Consider the following 17645-nt stretch of genomic DNA (forward strand, 5'->3'; position numbering starts at 1 on the left):
GATTGACTAATTAGCAGACATCCATCAACCCTAGAATAGAACAGAATAGGGTTTTTTTTACCATTTAAAATTACAGAAGAAAGTGCACATTAGAATGCAATTATGTTGTATTGGCTCGCAGCAGTGATTATTCACAGAAGTGAAAATAGGAATGAATACTGGGATAAACATTGAAATAAATATATACAAGTGTAGAAAATTATAAAATTGCACTAATATTTTACAGTAGAATGGATTTCAGTTGCATATTTTTGCATCATCTTGAAAAATGGTAGTTGGTCAAGGTTTAAATTCACCTGTTTACACTTTGTGGTAGATCGGTAACATCAGTCAGGTGTTGGACACAGTGAACGGTGTTGCTCGATGTCCCTACGACCCGCGCCACAACTCCACCGCCATGGTGACAGAGAGGGGCGAGTTGTACGCCGCTACGGTGATCGACTTCTCTGGACGTGACCCCGTCATCTACAGGAGCCTGGGTAACATGCCGCCACTGCGCACTGCCCAGTACAACTCCAAATGGCTCAACGGTAAACAAAGCGTCACATATTTTGTCCTTTTGACCACGTCTCTGTGGATGTCACACCCTTCATATATTTTCTCCTCCCATGCGTCTTTTAGAGCCTCATTTTGTGTCGGTGTACGAGATTGGCCGGTTTGCCTACTTCTTCCTGAGAGAAACTGCGGTTGAAAACGACTGCGGGAAGATGGTGTTCTCTCGTGTGGCCCGGGTCTGTAAGAATGACATGGGCGGACGCTTCCTTTTGGAGGACACCTGGACCACCTTCATGAAGGCACGACTAAACTGCTCGCGCTCAGGAGAGATCCCCTTTTACTACAATGAGCTGCAGAGCACCTTTTACTTACCAGAGCAGGACCTGATCTATGGCATCTTCACCACCAATGTGTGAGTAATGTTCATTAATAGCACCATTAAACACTCCTTCTCTATTTACAGGAGCTTGAAGACTTTGACTGTATCCTCAATAAAAATGTTATCAGGCCGAGTTTCAAAAAAGTATTTCATTTGTACTCAACAGTACAGCTACAGGCAAGCTTGCCTAATGGCCACTGACACCATTTCACATGGTTGTTAAACCAAAAACTCCGCAGTAGTGCCCTTGCTTCATTAAAGTCAGAACAAATTTTTAAATTAGGCCTTGAAGATTGAACATCAGTGAAGATTCGCCAACAGAGTTGCTTATCTCTCGCCTGGAATTTTTCAGAAACAGATTTTGGAGGATTGCAAAGCTGAAATAAGTGAAAGTTTTCTTAGCTTACTTGATACAACAGTACGGTACTACTAACCTTCAAACGCCACTGGCTCATAGACCCTCATATCAAACCATAGACTGTACTTGAAGTAATTGCATCAAATATGCAACATATTAGGCAGGCTAAAATCTGTCTCAACAGCAGAGGGGACCAGGCCCATCTGCTCGAGCAAATGAAACACGAGTCTGCTTCCCAGGGTAAGAAAGTTCCCAACCATCGATGAAAAGAATTACTACATCATCCCATAAATGTCCTTTGATCCCTACAAATTACTGGAAATTTCTTGGAAGTCTGCTTGTAGAGACTGAAACCAAACACTTTTAATTTCGTTTTCATTCTGTTTGTTGATAACTAAAATTATAAGCTGTTCTCTTTCTTTCTCACTTTTCACTTTTTTTCCTTTCTCACTGAGCTCCGACTGTGATTATGCCTTTTAGGAACAGTATATCCGCTTCTGCTGTCTGCGCCTTCAATTTGAGCTCCATCACCCAGGCCTTCAACGGACCCTTTCGCTACCAGGAGAACCCCCGTACTGCCTGGCTCTCCACCCCAAACCCCATACCCAATTTTCAGGTAACTCACAAATAAATAACAAAACCAATACAAATAAAAGCACAGACAACAAAACGTTTTCAACACTTTTCTCCTGGCTTTCACTCTTGTGCTTGTGAAGAAGTTCTCAAAAGGCTGGCACCCATTGGTGGGTCAAGCTTAGCCGTAGCTTATTGCATTATAGCTCAGCTCCGTCAAGTAGGTGAGTTAAGGACACGGTAAGTTTTGCCAGCACATACACAAAATGTAGCCCAAACAACACATCACAGTGAGATTTCAGATAATTTCATCTCTGCTTTGCATCTTGATTTGCACTGATTGAACAAATACTTAGCAGTGTTAGCAGTGACCTGTAGCTCTGGAGCTCATATTGATTTTCATCACTGCAGATTTCTATGGAAACAAAGCAAGAAAAATAAGACAAAAGCTTGTAACTAGTAACATTTATGAAGGCTCTCTTGCATTTAGATGCATCTGTAAACTATCATGCACAAACATAATGCCCTGGACACATCTAAATACCGCCGTATGACCACCATCATAATGGTCTGTTTCCAGTTTGTGCTGCCATGGTCAAGGCATACTAATCAGTGATATTAGCTGCTGGAGTCCTTTTATTTTGAAAAGAAACCTGCACATCCAGAAACAGGTCAACACCTGACAGCAGTCCATCCTTCCTGTCTGCAGTGTGGAACGCTGGAGGAGGGAGGACCCGGAGGGAACTTGACAGAGCGCAGCCTCCAGGATGCCCAGCGGCTCTTCCTCATGAACGATGTGGTCCAGCCGGTTACCGTCAACCCTCTGCTCACCCAGGACAACCTGCGCTTCTCCAAGATGGTAGTGGACATAGTGCAGGGCCGGGACACCCTCTACCATGTCATGTACATTGGCACCGGTGAGCAAGCGGGGCAAGATGGTGCAGACTTGCATTGCTGATTTGAAATGACAGCAACAGGATCTGCTAGCTCATTTTTAATACATCTTTATTGTCAAAGTACACAGTGCTCAAGATCATTATCATCTCAGAAGGTTTCTCCTTGTTCATCTTGTCCAATCAGAATATGGCACAATCCTGAAGGCTCTCTCCACAACCAACAAAAGCCTCCACGGCTGCTACTTTGAGGAGCTCAGGATCCTTCCTGAAGGGCAAATCGGACCAATCAAGAGCCTGAAAATCCTCCACAGTGACAGATCTTTGTTTGTTGGGCTTGAAGACAGACTGGTGAAGATCCCTTTAGAACGCTGCTCCAGCTATCCCACTGAACGGTACGTTCCAGTGCACCCTCAAAACTGCAGTGCCAAACATGACGCCACCTTCCACGTAATTTTTTTTCTGAAAGATAAACTATGAGGTAGCACATTCGCAGGCTTTTATTCTTGTTTTCTAATTCATTATAATAGACAGATGCAAGGATTAACAGAGATGTGTCCAGTATCACAACATAAATATGATTCGATGCAAATATGTAAAGTATAAAGCCAGTGAAAACCCAACATCTACAGCCGATCACCTAATAAAAATTGCAGTTTAGATCTGGGAGCCTGCACACATTGTGGGTTGGCCGATGCTGCTGGTGAGTGTGCAAATTTACTAACTCAAACTTGAAAATACTTCAAGAGATTTATGAACTCAGTGCCGTTAAAGAGACACGTGCGGGCGGCCAAGTTTGAAAGGCCCACAATAAATGCTGACAAAGATGATTATGTTAAGAGCCCATTTTGTTTTTTTCCCCTGTGAACAAAGTGCTTTTGCAACTGTCAGTCCATATTTTGGCAAGACTCCAAACAGATATTAAATAAGCAGGCATTTAATGAGTTTGTCAACAATAAGTGCACTACTAGAATATATTGACAACCCTACAAAGTACTGTATGATGTGCAGCAGCCCTGCAGTCCCCTTGGCAGCCTTCCTACTCGAAACACTTCAGACTTCAAATAGAGTCCTTTAATACGGAGAAAACAGTTATTAATTGAAAACCCCCCGGTGACTGTAGACTGAGGAAATGTGCAGAGTTCGTGTCATTTTGAATTAGTATTTCATTGCAAAGGAAGACTGTCGCAGAGAGACTTCATAACAATTACAGACTAAATGTCTGCACTCATATTAGTCGCTGCATGGAAGCTCGGGACCCTTACTGCGGCTGGGATCACAAGCAGAAGCTCTGCACCACCATCGAGGAGAGCTCCAACATGAATCAATGGACCCAGAACATCACTGAGTGCCCAGTAAGACACACACACACACAGAGTTAGTCTTGCCCTTTTCTGTATTATTCTGAGTTTTTCTGTAAGGAATGCTAACAAACATATGTCCATTATTTAAATATATACATATATATAATGAACATATACATATGTCCATTTGTTCTTTTTTGACTTACACAAGGCTGTTATTCAATAAAAAACTTTAATGTCAGCAATAGCATAGGCCCAATAATGAATTTCATACTTAATTTCTAATCATTTGTATATAACAGTTTCCAGGGCATTAAGCTCTGCATATTGAGACCAAAGTTCTGCATTTAGGCAAATGTGACTTATTCACATGCATTTGGCATGGACTTTAAGCCCCCCTTAAATCCTCTCTGGAGGTGAGGAACCTGACACAGGATGGCAGTTTTGGTCCTTGGGCACCATGGCAACCTTGTAACCACGATGACGGCGAGGGCTCCGTCAGCAGCTGCCTGTGTCGGTCCCGGTCGTGTGACGGACCAGCGGCCCAGTGTGGTGGGCTTGAATGTAAGGGCTCAACTATCCAGGTGGCAAACTGTTCCAGGTACAGTTTCTTTCTGCAGATATTCATTATCTCAGCCCTAATCCTCGAAATCAACTACACCAGTCTGAATAAACTGTTTTGCCAGACACGCTCTGTGAAAACTGGGAGTAATATGTGACTTCAGTGACCAATATCCACAAGTCACTCATTTTGTTTGTAAAAACTGCCTAATACAACTGAAAATATTGATTTAAGTACAACCATACTCGTGTGTAATACGGTTCACACTTCCCATCTCGTTGTTCTGCTCCTCAGGAATGGCGGCTGGACTCCTTGGTCTTCATGGGGCCAGTGCAGCAGCAGTTGTGGTATCGGTTTTGAAGTGCGGCAGCGGTCCTGCAACAACCCATCGCCTCGCCATGGCGGTCGAATATGTGTTGGCCAGGGTCGAGAGGAGAGGTGAGTTCAGTTTCTGCAACACCATCAATGAGATATATCACCATTAACATCATTATCAATCATCCTAATTACATAATAGGGTTTGATTAGTAATGACTTTATGTGTTTCCAGACTGTGCAATGAGAAAAAACCCTGTCCTCTGCCAGTGCTGTGGACAGCATGGGGGCCCTGGGCTCACTGCAGTGCTGATTGTGGAGGGGGGGTCCACTCCAGGACCAGAATATGTGAGAATAGCAACAGCTGTCCTGGATGTACCACGGTAGTATAATGCTTGTGTATTGAAGATAATAATTAAAAAAAAAAATGTTGAAATGTTTCAAATTGCACTGAAAAGTTTGCTATAAGAGAACTGAAAAAGTGACCAGCCCAGATGATTTATAATTCATTCAGTAAACATTTTGCTGGAGGGGGGATACAATATTTTTGTAATAATTCACACTAGAATAAATTAAATTTGTTTGTCTGGCCAAGAATATTTTAATGCTTAATTTCATTTACCAAACCTGCACTGACAAGGCCGATTTAGTGTCTGGCAAAAATTCTGTATATACTGTAAGATAAATATAGTTTGATCTTTTGTTCTGTTTCTGATTGATCAAGACGTGTCACAGGTTCTCATGAGTCACAGCCTTTTCAAACAAATATGTTAACAGTCTTGCTATATTCATTTAAAGAATTCCAACTTCTCATTCATGTTTCTCTGCTGGGAGAAGAATTTATTTACAAGTTTTATTTTGGATAATAAATGCTGAAGGATTTTTCTTAAAATTAACGGTGAGTCCCTTTAGATTTATCTGTTGCTCTACCCAGCCCTGTCAGCCAGAACTGACTGTGAAAGCATCATTGTGTGTATCCAGCTGGAGGCCTCCATTCTGCCTTGAACTTTGCTCTTCACAGCTGTCACAAGAGTTTCAGTATTCCTGTAAAACAGAGTAATTAGTTGTATGATAAAGTCCCTCCAGAAAGAACTGCAATATTTGTGTTGTTTAGCTAAGTGCAGTAAGGCAGCAGTGTGTCTCTCAAGTGAATTATTGAATCTGTGAGATCCCATAGCTTTGAGATGTAAAGAAAAGTTGCAGTAACAAGTTTCCGCCATCCTGTTTTCCAGGAGTACAAGGCCTGTAACCTGGAGGCCTGCCCTGAAGTGCGTCGCAACACCCCCTGGACCCCCTGGATGCCGGTCAACGTCAGTCAAGACGGGTCAAGACAAGAGCAGAGATTCAGGTACACATGTCGGGCACTGCTCCCTGACCCCCAGCAGCTCCAGCTGGGCAAGAAGAAGGTGGAGACGCGGTTCTGCCCCAACGACGGGTCCGGAGCCTGCCAGACTGACTGTGAGTATTAAGAATGAGCGTATAATGGAAACATCAGCTCTGCAGTGCTGTCTGCAAATGCAGCCACGTTTTTCTCTTTTTTTGTTCGTTGGCAGCAGGTGTTCTTGATTGCTACCATGGAAACGCAGCTGGTGGGGTAATTACCTGGCAGACTGCAAGTGCACTCAAAAATAACAATGTCCGAAATGTTGACTTCAAGTATTTTAGTGACTGTAAAATTTCCATCCAGTTCTATTACATGAATTTAATGTAAAGAGTCAAATTAAATACAGTGTTTTTTTCTGTCATGTTCAGTCAATGTTAATACATTTTTAAAAAATCTAATTAAATTAAATTACTTGCACATATATGTAAAAAAATTCTGTTACATATAAACTTATATATAAAATAATTATTTAAGTGGTTATTGTTCAAGTGGTGCATGTCAAGTTATTAGCCTCGGGTGTTAAATTCCACTCAAGTTATGTAATTGACACACATTGACCTAACATGATAGAACTTTGCATTAAATGTGAGCCTTTACAGTGAATTTATGTAATGAAATTAGATTAGCTGAGAAGCATCTGCAAAAACCTGCAGAGTAGAACTCTACATGACTGGGCTTTAAAAAGTGCTGCTGGTGGCTGAGCTCCAAGTTTGCCACAGTAAACACAGCTGGTCTATTCAAAAAGCAGGATGTAGCCAAACTGTATGTAGACATCAATAAACATGATTGAGCCACCATTACAGAGAAACACATGTCCACTTCCTCCATCCTTCGTGAGACATGCAGGCTTTGTGCAGTCTGTTTCATCCAAGAACAATGATGTAAAAATCACGTCATTTTGGTATCCACTCAAAAATAAGTAAAAAGATAAGGTGAAAATGGGATTTTATTGTTTCATTTTGAGTTCTGCAGCTTCTCTCATCCTCTCTTGGTCTACAGATCAAACAATATTTTCACCAGCCTCATTGAGTGCCTCAGGAAGTGCCCCTCATTCATATGTAAATAATTTGTGATTGTGGGCGCCGATGTGTTCGTGGCTGATGTATGAGAAAACTACTTCATTTTTCAGCGTGACCCACATTACACATCACTAATTAATTTTTTATGACAGGCTGTCTATCTGCCATGTTGGACAGGAAGAAGATGAAATCCTGCTGTTCACGAAAATAAAGATTTTCTGAGCAATTGACTCATTCAATAAGCTGGATCAAAATGGATTGACTTTTAATCTTTTCCTCGACTCAAAGTTATCTAAATCTTTCTCCGCTTCAATGAACTGCTCATTTTGGCAATGGGGTTGAGAAAAAAAATCATATTTATGTTAAATTTTAAATGCATTTGGATTCTAATAAAGCAAATTAAATGTGTTTTCCATGCATCTACAGCTCTGGTTGAAGACTTGGTGAAGACTAGTGGGCGAACACTGTCCCAGCCCCAAGGTGTGCGCTGGGGATCGTGGGAAACGTGGTCCAGCTGTTCTCAGCAGTGTTCCGGAGGCTTCCGAACCAGGAAACGTAGCTGCTTGACAGCAGAGGGCAGGACCAACCCCAGTGCCTGTGTAGGATCCCCAGTGGAGTATCAGGACTGCAACACTCAACCATGTCCAGGTAACACAGGGGTTCTGGCTGTCAGTTTCGTTGCTCTAGAAGATTTTGTGTGTTACATGAATTTGGTTTATGACGTGTGTTCCAGTGAGTGGAGCCTGGTCTTGCTGGTCCTCCTGGTCCCAGTGTTCTGCAAGCTGTGGGGGTGGACACTACCAGCGGACTCGGACTTGCAGTAATCCACCCCCTGCCAGCGGAGGAGACATCTGTATTGGCTTGCACACTGAGGAGGCACTCTGTAATACACATATCTGTGACGGTATGACGGCATATGTAAAGCAGCTTTATAGAAAAAATGATATACAGATTTTTCCTTTCCTTTCCTTTAATCTGAAAATGTGTAGAATGATGAATCCTGGGTCCAATTAGTATTTTCTATTGATGCAATTTGTTCAGGGTGATATCATCTGCAGACATAATAACCCTCTCCACTGCTATGTTGATGACATTCAGCTTTATGTGACATGAAAACTTACACCAGATAGCAGTTTCTGACTGCGTTCAGGCCTGTTTTAGGTAGACAAATGTGTTGAAAAGTCTATATAAACACTGTCAAATTAAGCCTCAAAGTCTTAAATTCACAGTACTACTACCCATTAGGGGTTTCTTAATTAAAACAAAACCAAAAACGTAAGTAGTATAGCATCCAGGGAGTTGCTGTCTTCACTGTTAAATAACAAGCACTGCAGATGAAAATTTTGTCTGACATGACTCTGGCAGAAATGTTCACACTTTTATTCACATTATGTATAGTCACTTGTGAAATACTTGTTTCCAAAAGTGACAACTTTCATTTATCATATAAATGCACTACATGGATTCATACAGTCTCCCCAGATTAAATAATGGTGTTTGTATGAACACTGATGGGAAATCTCCTCCGCACAGCGGGGGGTGAATCAATATTTGGTTGGAGAAGGCAAACAATGTGGTTGTTAGAGCCTATCTCAGCATGAACTGGCTGAAGGACAAAATAAGATTTTAACTTTCATCCCGACATGATGCAACTTGTGTGCAGCTTTAGTCCGTTCAAATCACAGTATCGCAGTCGCAGGAAGCAAATTGGTGTCATTAACTTCTCATCTATTTTACACATTTGTTCAGTAAACAAAGTAACCCCAGTAGGCACACAAGGAGGCTGGACTGTGAGTGGCTGTTGACTGATGACGACCATTGCGCGGTGGCCAACATTTCTAAACCTTCACACTTGGTGACCCTCCGTACAGTTTTTCACAGTTGCTCACTATAAGCTCCTCGGGAAATAAAGGCACTTGAAGCGGTTGCTTGAATTTGGTGCTGCTTGTTTGAATAGACACTGTTCGTTTCGAGATATCTCATTACAAGAAGCGACATGTGCTGCCTTTTTTGGGACATGCAAAACTCAGATGACTCAAAATGTAAAATTTTGTCATGAACTACATTTGCTATTATCCATTATTTATAACCGCTTATCCTTTGGAGTGGATCTGGTTGCATAATTCAGTTCAACTCTAGTTAAATGCCTATTTAATTGATTTTATATTTTTATTTTCGGGGGGGGGCTTTCTTCTGGCTTTCTTCTGAGGTGGCGATACTTAATAGTGACTGACAGTGATGTATTGATGATGCATGTATAGCAAAGCAAATAACAGGATCAGATGTAATTATTATTTATTGGATAAAATCTGTTTCTGTTTCTTTGGCCATCAGGTTGGGGTGAGTGGACAGAGTGGGGGGAGTGTGATGACGAGGGTCTGCAGCATCGCACCCGTCACTGTGGTGAGGATCAGGACGTCGAGGCCATCCTCTGCCAGGGCAACATCACCCAGTCGAGGCCATGCCAGCCTCATGAGGTGCCAGGTAAGCAAATGCTTTCATTAGGAAATGGCTGGAAGAAGTTTGCTGCACATAATACATTTCTGCAGACCGTTGCTGATATAAGCTGGAAAAATCCAGTCATACAAAAGTTTAATCAGATGCAGTAAACGCTGACTTGTTCAGTCTGTGTTGAAATTAAAAAAGATGAATAAATGGAGATGTCAGCATTCTGCCTACCTTGAGAGCAGCGTGGCGTTTGAGAGAAATTAACCACTCTTTTCATTTTTGTCATTTGATCTTTTTGGAGCTGTAGTGATTTTACCTCCCTACATTTATATTTTTTTCTGTCTTTCTCTTTCCATTTCTGCCTGTCTTTCTCTCTCCAGTTATTTTACCTGGACAGGAGGACCAGAACTGTGGAAGTAAGTGAAAACAAGGGATGTCTCTCTATTTAGTCTCCCCAAGTATTCCACTTTGTTCCCAGCACAGATACACCTTCTTTATGTGTGTGCCCCTCAGTTCAAACACAAACTCTGTCAGGTTTTATGCCTTCACTCTCCTGGTGCATCAGCTTGCAGCAAAACAAACTAGTTCTTGTTGCAAACTTACAAGGTTATTGACTTTCTTCTTTACCTGATGTGTACAACACAGCAACATGTTGACTTTTGGTTGGAGCAAAGGAACTGGGCAAAGTATGGGGTTGTTGTTGACCTTATAGCCACATAGTGACATCAAGTCTCAGTATGACTCAGTTTCCTCTTTTCTAGTTACCCTTGCATAATATTATATATATATATTGCAAAGTAGTGCTATTTTTATTAGCATATATCAGTATCTGATAGACAAGCTTAGTGAGTGTCCAGCAGCTCCACAGTTACCTCCTGCAGTCCAGACAGTATGTCGTCTGTCATTTTTAATTGACATAGAGGACGCAACAGCATTTGCTGGGAGCAGTAAATATTAAAGTTTGTCATTATCTTCTGATTTTGGAGTCGACTTCCAATAAGCAGTATAATTTGTTGTCACTTTTGTGGTGATTTTCTGATGCAATCTCCTCATTCTGGCAAAGAAAGACCATAATTCTGACTGCAAACCTCTGACTGGCTCCTTTGTTTTTCCAACCGGTGGAACAGCTGCCAATGAGCACATCACCAGCTCTATTTGAATCACTGAAAAAAAGTGGAGATGTTGGCAACCATTCAGATGTTTGGTATCAGACTCAGAAAGTTGTTGATTCAAAGACCTGTTCAGCCTCTGTGAGTTAGTTAGCTTAAAGTTTTCCATCTTACTGGTATACATTTGTCTCATCGCCTCCAACTACTCTGTTTCCAGCCTTTACTTTGTTCCAGTTGGTAGCTGTGGGCTCAGCCAGTTTCTTTGTAGCAGCGTTACTGTCAGCACTTGCCTACTCCTACTGCCACCACCTGAACCGACCATCAGCCGAGTCAGCAGTCATCCATCCCAGCACGCCCAACCACCTAACCTACAACAAGCAGGGCAACACCACGCCAAAGAACGAGAAGTACATCCCTATGGAGTTTAAGGTGGGCTGCTTCAATCCACGCTACTGTCACCTTTATCAGACAGTTAAAGAAGAGAGAGACAAGCAAAATTAAGAGAGACAAGGAAGTGGCGTTGCAATGTAGCTGAAATGTCTTGGAAAGATGATCATTTTTGTGTTTTCTTTATGTCTCCACACTGCAGACGCTAAACAAGAACAATCTCCACGTGAACGATGAGACGTGCAACCACTTCCCCTCCCCATTGCCCTCCAGCAACATGTTCACCACCACCTACTACCCCACCAGCCTGAGTAAATACGACTTCCATCCAGACTCCCCCTGTAGGACCTACATGCACAGCTGAGAGGTGGCCTGGTTCTGAAAACGAAGCAATCCCTACGCCCGACTTGAAGTGTTTCCTCATTCAAAAAATACACCAACATTTTGATAGATTATCCTGTTGGTTCATTCTTATGTTCCAGCCAAATCAGATCAGATAGCGAGCTCTTAAAGGCTCATTTCACCCAAATTACACTTTTGTGATTTTGCCTTGTAGATAGTTTTGATTTTATTTGCCAAGTCTTTGAGATGTATCAGTTTTGTTTAAGGTGCCAACAGAAATTGAGCTACAGCTCTAACCAGAAACTTTACACTGGATAATCTGCAGACCTCAAACCGTTTAACAGGGACTATTTCTTCAGAAGAAAGTTGTTCTAATTTGCCAAATGTCTGTAGCAACATTGTGGCGGCTCTTAATTCAAAATGAGTAACATTTATGTGTTGCCACAGCATGCAAAGCAATTTCAAGTGAGCACACAGAAATGCCATCTGAAGTTTCAGTGAAGAAAAGAAAACCAAGGGATTTGTCATTGCATTGAGACACTTTGGCTGGCTTTAGATGTTTGTTAGCCAGCTGAAGATTTGGTCACATTGGCCTTCTGCACCAAATCCACACATTCATTCAGCAAGAGTGATGCTGCAGTTTGTATTCTGGTAGTGTTTTATTCTACAAAACAAAGGTCTAAGTTCACAGGAAAATATTGGACGAAGGTGAACTCTGACTCAAACATCTGCTGGAGTCAACCTGAGTGAGCCATCAGCTTGAATATTAATGTGACCGCACCTTGAGGACCTTAGAGTGTTTCAGATCACTGTGTTTTCACTAAATCTCTTGTGAAAATGTTCTTGGTTTTTTTTGCCATCCTTCAGAATTTATTTGTGGTGAAAAAAAGAAGCGACTGGTTAACTGGATGCACAGACAGTTCACAGCCAATCACCAACGAGGAGCAACAGCTGTCCTTATCTTAAAGTGTGGGATGTGCAAGCTACAGTGGCGTGATTGCAGAGGCACACACCAGCCCACACCTTCAAGGAGGACCCATGTTTTCATTTGCTCTTTAAATAAGAGCAGCACCTACCGTTCAGGTGTTCCCATTTCCTCTTACTTCACCAACCCTGCGGTGCTCTGTAGAGCCTCAGAACTGTGGAGCCTCAAAGAGACTTCAGACACTGTATGTACCTGGATTTCCACTTGGCATAGAAGAGTCTCTTTCCTTTTTCTTTTCTTCACTTTACAGTATTAGTGAGTCCTCTGAATCTACCCGCTGAAATTATCTGGCTCAGACATGTAAGTGTGGGTTGCCGTTAATAAAGACTGGCATCTGTGATGAAAAAACAGACAGATAAAATGATGCGTCGTAAGAAACTTCATCCCTCACTGAGTGTGAATGCATGCAGGGGAAGAAATGACTTATTTGCTTTAATTTTCTTGTTTGGCTGATTCCACAATGAAAAACAGATGTGACTGTTTGTATTGTACTGTATCTATATCTACTGAAACAAAATGATTTGAATTTGTAAACTCATGGGGGATTTTTTTTTGTCAGTCACCCTCCTTTTTTTTCCACATGTTAAAGCAGTAAGGTTATTGTTCACAAATCACCAAAAATTAAACAGCTATAACTGTATATTTCAGAGCCTCTCACCAGAACATGAACGCACCATAAATCAGTCACAGGGTCCTCGCTTTCAGTGCCATGCAAGAAAAAGGTAACTCAACAATATGTATAACTGTGATGAACTGACTTGCTTGAGCAGCTTTTTACATTTTGTTTTTACTGAAATGAATGGAGGACAAAGGCTGCCCAAAAGCAGGACAAAATCTAAAAGACTTTTATATGTAGAAAATGTTCTGCCGCCATGTAATAAGTTATAAGTTTTTGATAACATGTGCTTAACACTGGTTTTGCCATTTAAGGAAAACAACATGGACTAAATGTAACAGTGAGCACATTTGGAGAGAACAAAAAAAATATATATTACTTGGCTTTTTACTCTTCTGTGTCTGCATGGATTTCCTCTGGGCGGCCAAGCTTCCTCCCACAGTCCAAAAACATGCAGGATAGATGAATGAGACACTGACTTGTCCATATGTGAATGTGAGTATGAATATCTCTGTCTATATCTGTCTACCCTGTTGTCACCATAACAATATAAGGAATTCAGTGGTCACAGAAGACCTTTAAAACAAATTCATCACCATCTAAGCCACATTTCAGGACAATTTTAACATTTAAGCTGTTGTGTTTCTGAATACCAAGAAATGAATTCAGGTGTCAAATGGTGTCACCACTCACAGTGTTAATCAGCATAAAACAAAGATCTGATAATATACATTCACTTTTGGGTACTTGCATACAAGTGACTGCATGCGCTCTTGGATGAAACTGTACAAACTGTACAACTGTACGAAATATGTCTGTGGATATTCTCATTCATCCAGGTCAAAGCTGTCTCAGGGAGATTGAATCCAACACACTTGGACTTGGTTAATAGCGTTCAAGTCCAGTTGTGTTCAATTCAGTCCCCTTGAGATAACTGTAATATGTTGTTGTTGTGTGTATTTGGCCTAAAAAAATGTAAATATTCATTCTCATGGGGGTGTCCTCACTGTCTTCACATCTCTTCACAGTTTGCAAATGAATTACGAATTTGTTTTGCTCCCAAAACACACTGATGGGACTTTGATTTAACACTGCCTTTTGGACACTGTGAACTTTTGGAACTTTCTATTTTTATATAATGTACACTGTAAAAAAAAAAATGAATAAATCAGTTTTGGTGCCACCATTTTGGTTATCTATGCTAGAAGTTTAGCCAAAGTGTCCTTTTACCACATTACTTTTGCTAGCTTAAGATAAGCTAGCCTTTGATAAATATTTTGGTATCCCACAAATACTGCTGTATCTGCGCAATAGCTTTAACTATCTTAATAATCTTAATAGGGCTAATCAATTACAGTGTACTGTAATTAGTCAAATACTGTACCTCTGATTTACTAACAGGGTATCAAAGATCTGGGAAAAACCTGAAAATATTCACAACTGAGAAACAAACCAGTAAATTTTCAGAATTTTGGCTAAAAATGATGCAAACTTTGATCGACTAATTGATTAATTGGCTAATCATTTCAGCTCTAGAGGAAACTTTAGTCCATCTTGCTTCGATGTATTGATCATTTATTCACAGTCAACTAAATACCTGGAATGATCTCAGAAACTGGTATTCAGGTGTGTATTATTATTTTTTCTTTATGCCGTGACATGTTAGTGTCATCTTTAACCTCCATGTTCTGGAGATAATCCAGAGATGATATCACACTTTGGGTTTCTCCAACTTTCCAGCTCCCAAAAATAGGTGACCAAATATGCACAAAGAACCAAATCTCATTGCTCAAAAGCTTTTTTGTTGTTTAGAGTAGATTTTTCATTTTTTTGAAAGTGTTTTAAGTGGTTTGACTGATGCACGAGCAGGAAGAAGAAGGTTACGAGGGGCTCTTTTTAGCAACTTCACTCCTTCAACTTCCGCCGTGTCTTGAATAAATGATGTTTCTTGAGAGAAGAAATGCATGCAAGGTAAGTCATCGGAACGTTAAGGTCCACTATTTTGTCCTGTATACCACAGTGATTATGTTCTCTATTTTTCATGCATTTTTCAGGTACGAGGGGTCTTAACTTATGAATTATAGAAGCAAGAGGAGCACCTGAAGACGAGAGCTTGAGTATTATACTCGAATGTGGATCAAAAAGTTAGCTGTGCTGTTATTTATCGATTCATTCATTTTAATTAGTTCGTTAGTTGCTGGTCTGGCAGCAATTGGACTGGAAGGAAAAATGTAAAAAGGAACAACAATGAATCTGATTTATCATTTCAATTTGCATACTAGCCCACAGGTATCCCACTTAGAGCCCAATTTTGCCAACATGGGGCCTACCTTTAACAAATCTGTAGCTGCTATTGTAAATGAACACAGAGATGAGTGTCCACATGGACTTCCTGTTGCCCTTCGTGGACTCGTAACACTCACAGAACCCACATGCGCATACATACTGTGTTATAGTTGTGCTCGAATGGGTGATATCTGCACAAAGTGATACAGATTAGTATTAATGGTCTCAGACTAGGTGGAAATCTAGATTTGTGAGGAATTTTGGTACTTTAGTCAGATCTTTTGCCTGCCCATGGTTAATTTCCTGCAGTCTTTTCTGCCAGTGCAATTAATGCTTCTGTGAGATAAAAGGCACTGCTAGGCTCAGTTCCTGGAAATCCTGTTTTCCACTGTCGAGGCTGTAATCCTGTTTGTGTTTCCAGCTGACGCTGGGCAGGCAGGTCAGCAGTGCAGCCTGATCACGACACTACCAGCCGATCCCTGGTAGAAAAGCCCCAGCCTGCTGCCAGAACGTACACAACACATACTTGTATAATTGATAGTAAAAACACAGCTGTTCAGAGTGTACTTCTGTATTTGACACATTGCGCACTGAGACAGACTCCAGGCTTTTTGAACTGGTATAAAGCCATGTGGAAAATGAACAGATTGTATGGTTGCTCACATTTTACGGAAATACCAGTGTGTGCCCATCTACTGCGAAATATTTGAAAGTAGTTAGTTCTCACATCATTGCTCTGCACAGACTGCACTCCAGTGTTTATCGCTCAAAGTCCAGCGAGCATCTCTGCGCCGCTCTCTCGTTTAATCTGCTGTAGTAAAACCACTGGATCACTAAAATAGACGACACTCGTGCCCCGTATTGATTTATTTATTCATGTGAATGTCTTTTTTTTTCTTTCATTTAGTAAATGAAAAAACTGGAGCAAAAGTCCATAAATATTGCACATAACACAGATTCACTCATCAAGACCATTTGCTGCACACATACTCTATATTTTGTTTTATTTACATAGCAGTTGAAGGTTTGTAGAACTTAGTATGAAGGTTTAAAAAAAACATGTCAAGGAAAAATTCTTGGTGGAATTTTTCCTTGACTCAATGACGTTTTTGTTGAGATGAAGAGAAATAAAGAGAGAAACCCACAAACATATTTAAGTTCTATCTGAGAAGTCTCAGGGCAAGACACTTCTTCTCAAAAGAGAACAAAACAACTTTATCCTCCCACTTTAAACTTGCTTAATCCACTACATCCCCTTCTTGGAAGATTTGTCTGATCAAAGTGTTTCTGAACACGTGAAGACTTAAGTCCATGAAACAAAGTGGGTCGTTTCCATTTGTTCAGTGGACAATATAAAAGTCCTCAAAGACAGACACAGAACTGTTGACTTGAAATTTGTCACTTCTGGAACTCTGTATATCACATGCTTCGTCTGTATAAGCCCCAAATAAAGTTCCTGCTTACTTTTGCATGATGTTTTTATCCATGATATTGTCTAAAGGAACTCAGAGTGAGCCAACGAAAAGGTTTAGATATGGACCATTCCTCTATGTACACAGGTTCAAGAGACTGCATGGCAGGACACGGCTATTTATAACAAAGGGATATTTTGAGGCTGTGCATATAACTGCCTTATTGGCCAGGTAAGTGCTGAGACACTCAGGTAAAAGCAGTCCACAGATGCAGACCACTCAGTGTCTAAGATGTTTGAATAAGCAGTGAAAATGGGAGCTTGCCTGATCAACAGCAAAGTGTTCCTGGTTATTTTTGTCCGCCGGAAGGCTTGAAAAGGTAAAACCATGGCTACAAATTGCTCCTGTTAGCCTCGCAGCAAAATGTATCTGTAACTGTTTTTCCGCCGGGGTTTTTGGATATAGAAGAAATTTTTTTGTACCACATACAGCGACAATGTTATTTGCTCCAGATAATGTGAGCAAAGTCGATCGACTACACTTGCATATGACATTTTCTTTAATATTACAACTGACCATCACACAGTGGATTATGGGCTTCCAGATATACAAGAATGCATGCAATGATGACCCTCCTAATGACCTGAAAACTCCTATTATTCTTCTGCAATAAGATGGGCAGTGGTGGAAAATAATTTAGTATATTGACAGAAGTAACGTGCTTGAGTAATTGAGTAAATGTACTTATTACAATTTTTAATGCAAGGATTGTACTTTT

The 17645-nt window shown here is 40.9% G+C and overlaps 1 protein-coding gene across 5 annotated transcripts in view; it reads left to right on the plus strand.

Annotated features, from left to right (window-relative positions):
• Positions 1-14773, plus strand: part of LOC124055449 (semaphorin-5B-like) — a 33404-nt gene extending 18631 nt beyond the window's left edge. For 2 of the 5 annotated variants that reach the window (XM_046382319.1, XM_046382318.1), the window contains exons 8-23: positions 317-530; positions 622-907; positions 1713-1848; positions 2515-2722; positions 2886-3093; positions 3936-4053; positions 4419-4603; positions 4859-5002; positions 5115-5262; positions 6112-6337; positions 7709-7930; positions 8016-8186; positions 9617-9766; positions 10111-10146; positions 11057-11268; positions 11429-14771. In XM_046382319.1, coding sequence (XP_046238275.1) covers positions 317-530; positions 622-907; positions 1713-1848; positions 2515-2722; positions 2886-3093; positions 3936-4053; positions 4419-4603; positions 4859-5002; positions 5115-5262; positions 6112-6337; positions 7709-7930; positions 8016-8186; positions 9617-9766; positions 10111-10146; positions 11057-11268; positions 11429-11590 — 2826 coding nt within the window. In that variant the 3' untranslated portion in view covers positions 11591-14771. Of the gene's footprint in view, positions 1-316; positions 531-621; positions 908-1712; positions 1849-2514; positions 2723-2885; positions 3094-3935; positions 4054-4418; positions 4604-4858; positions 5003-5114; positions 5263-6111; positions 6338-7708; positions 7931-8015; positions 8187-9616; positions 9767-10110; positions 10147-11056; positions 11269-11428 lie in introns of all 5 variants that reach the window. The other 3 variants (XR_006842644.1, XM_046382320.1, XM_046382321.1) reach the window with 3 other exon arrangements.
• Positions 14774-17645: the final 2872 nt, after the last annotated feature.

The sequence above is a fragment of the Scatophagus argus genome, chromosome 24 (genome assembly GCF_020382885.2).
Source record: "Scatophagus argus isolate fScaArg1 chromosome 24, fScaArg1.pri, whole genome shotgun sequence".
Taxonomy (NCBI): Eukaryota; Metazoa; Chordata; class Actinopteri; family Scatophagidae; genus Scatophagus; species Scatophagus argus.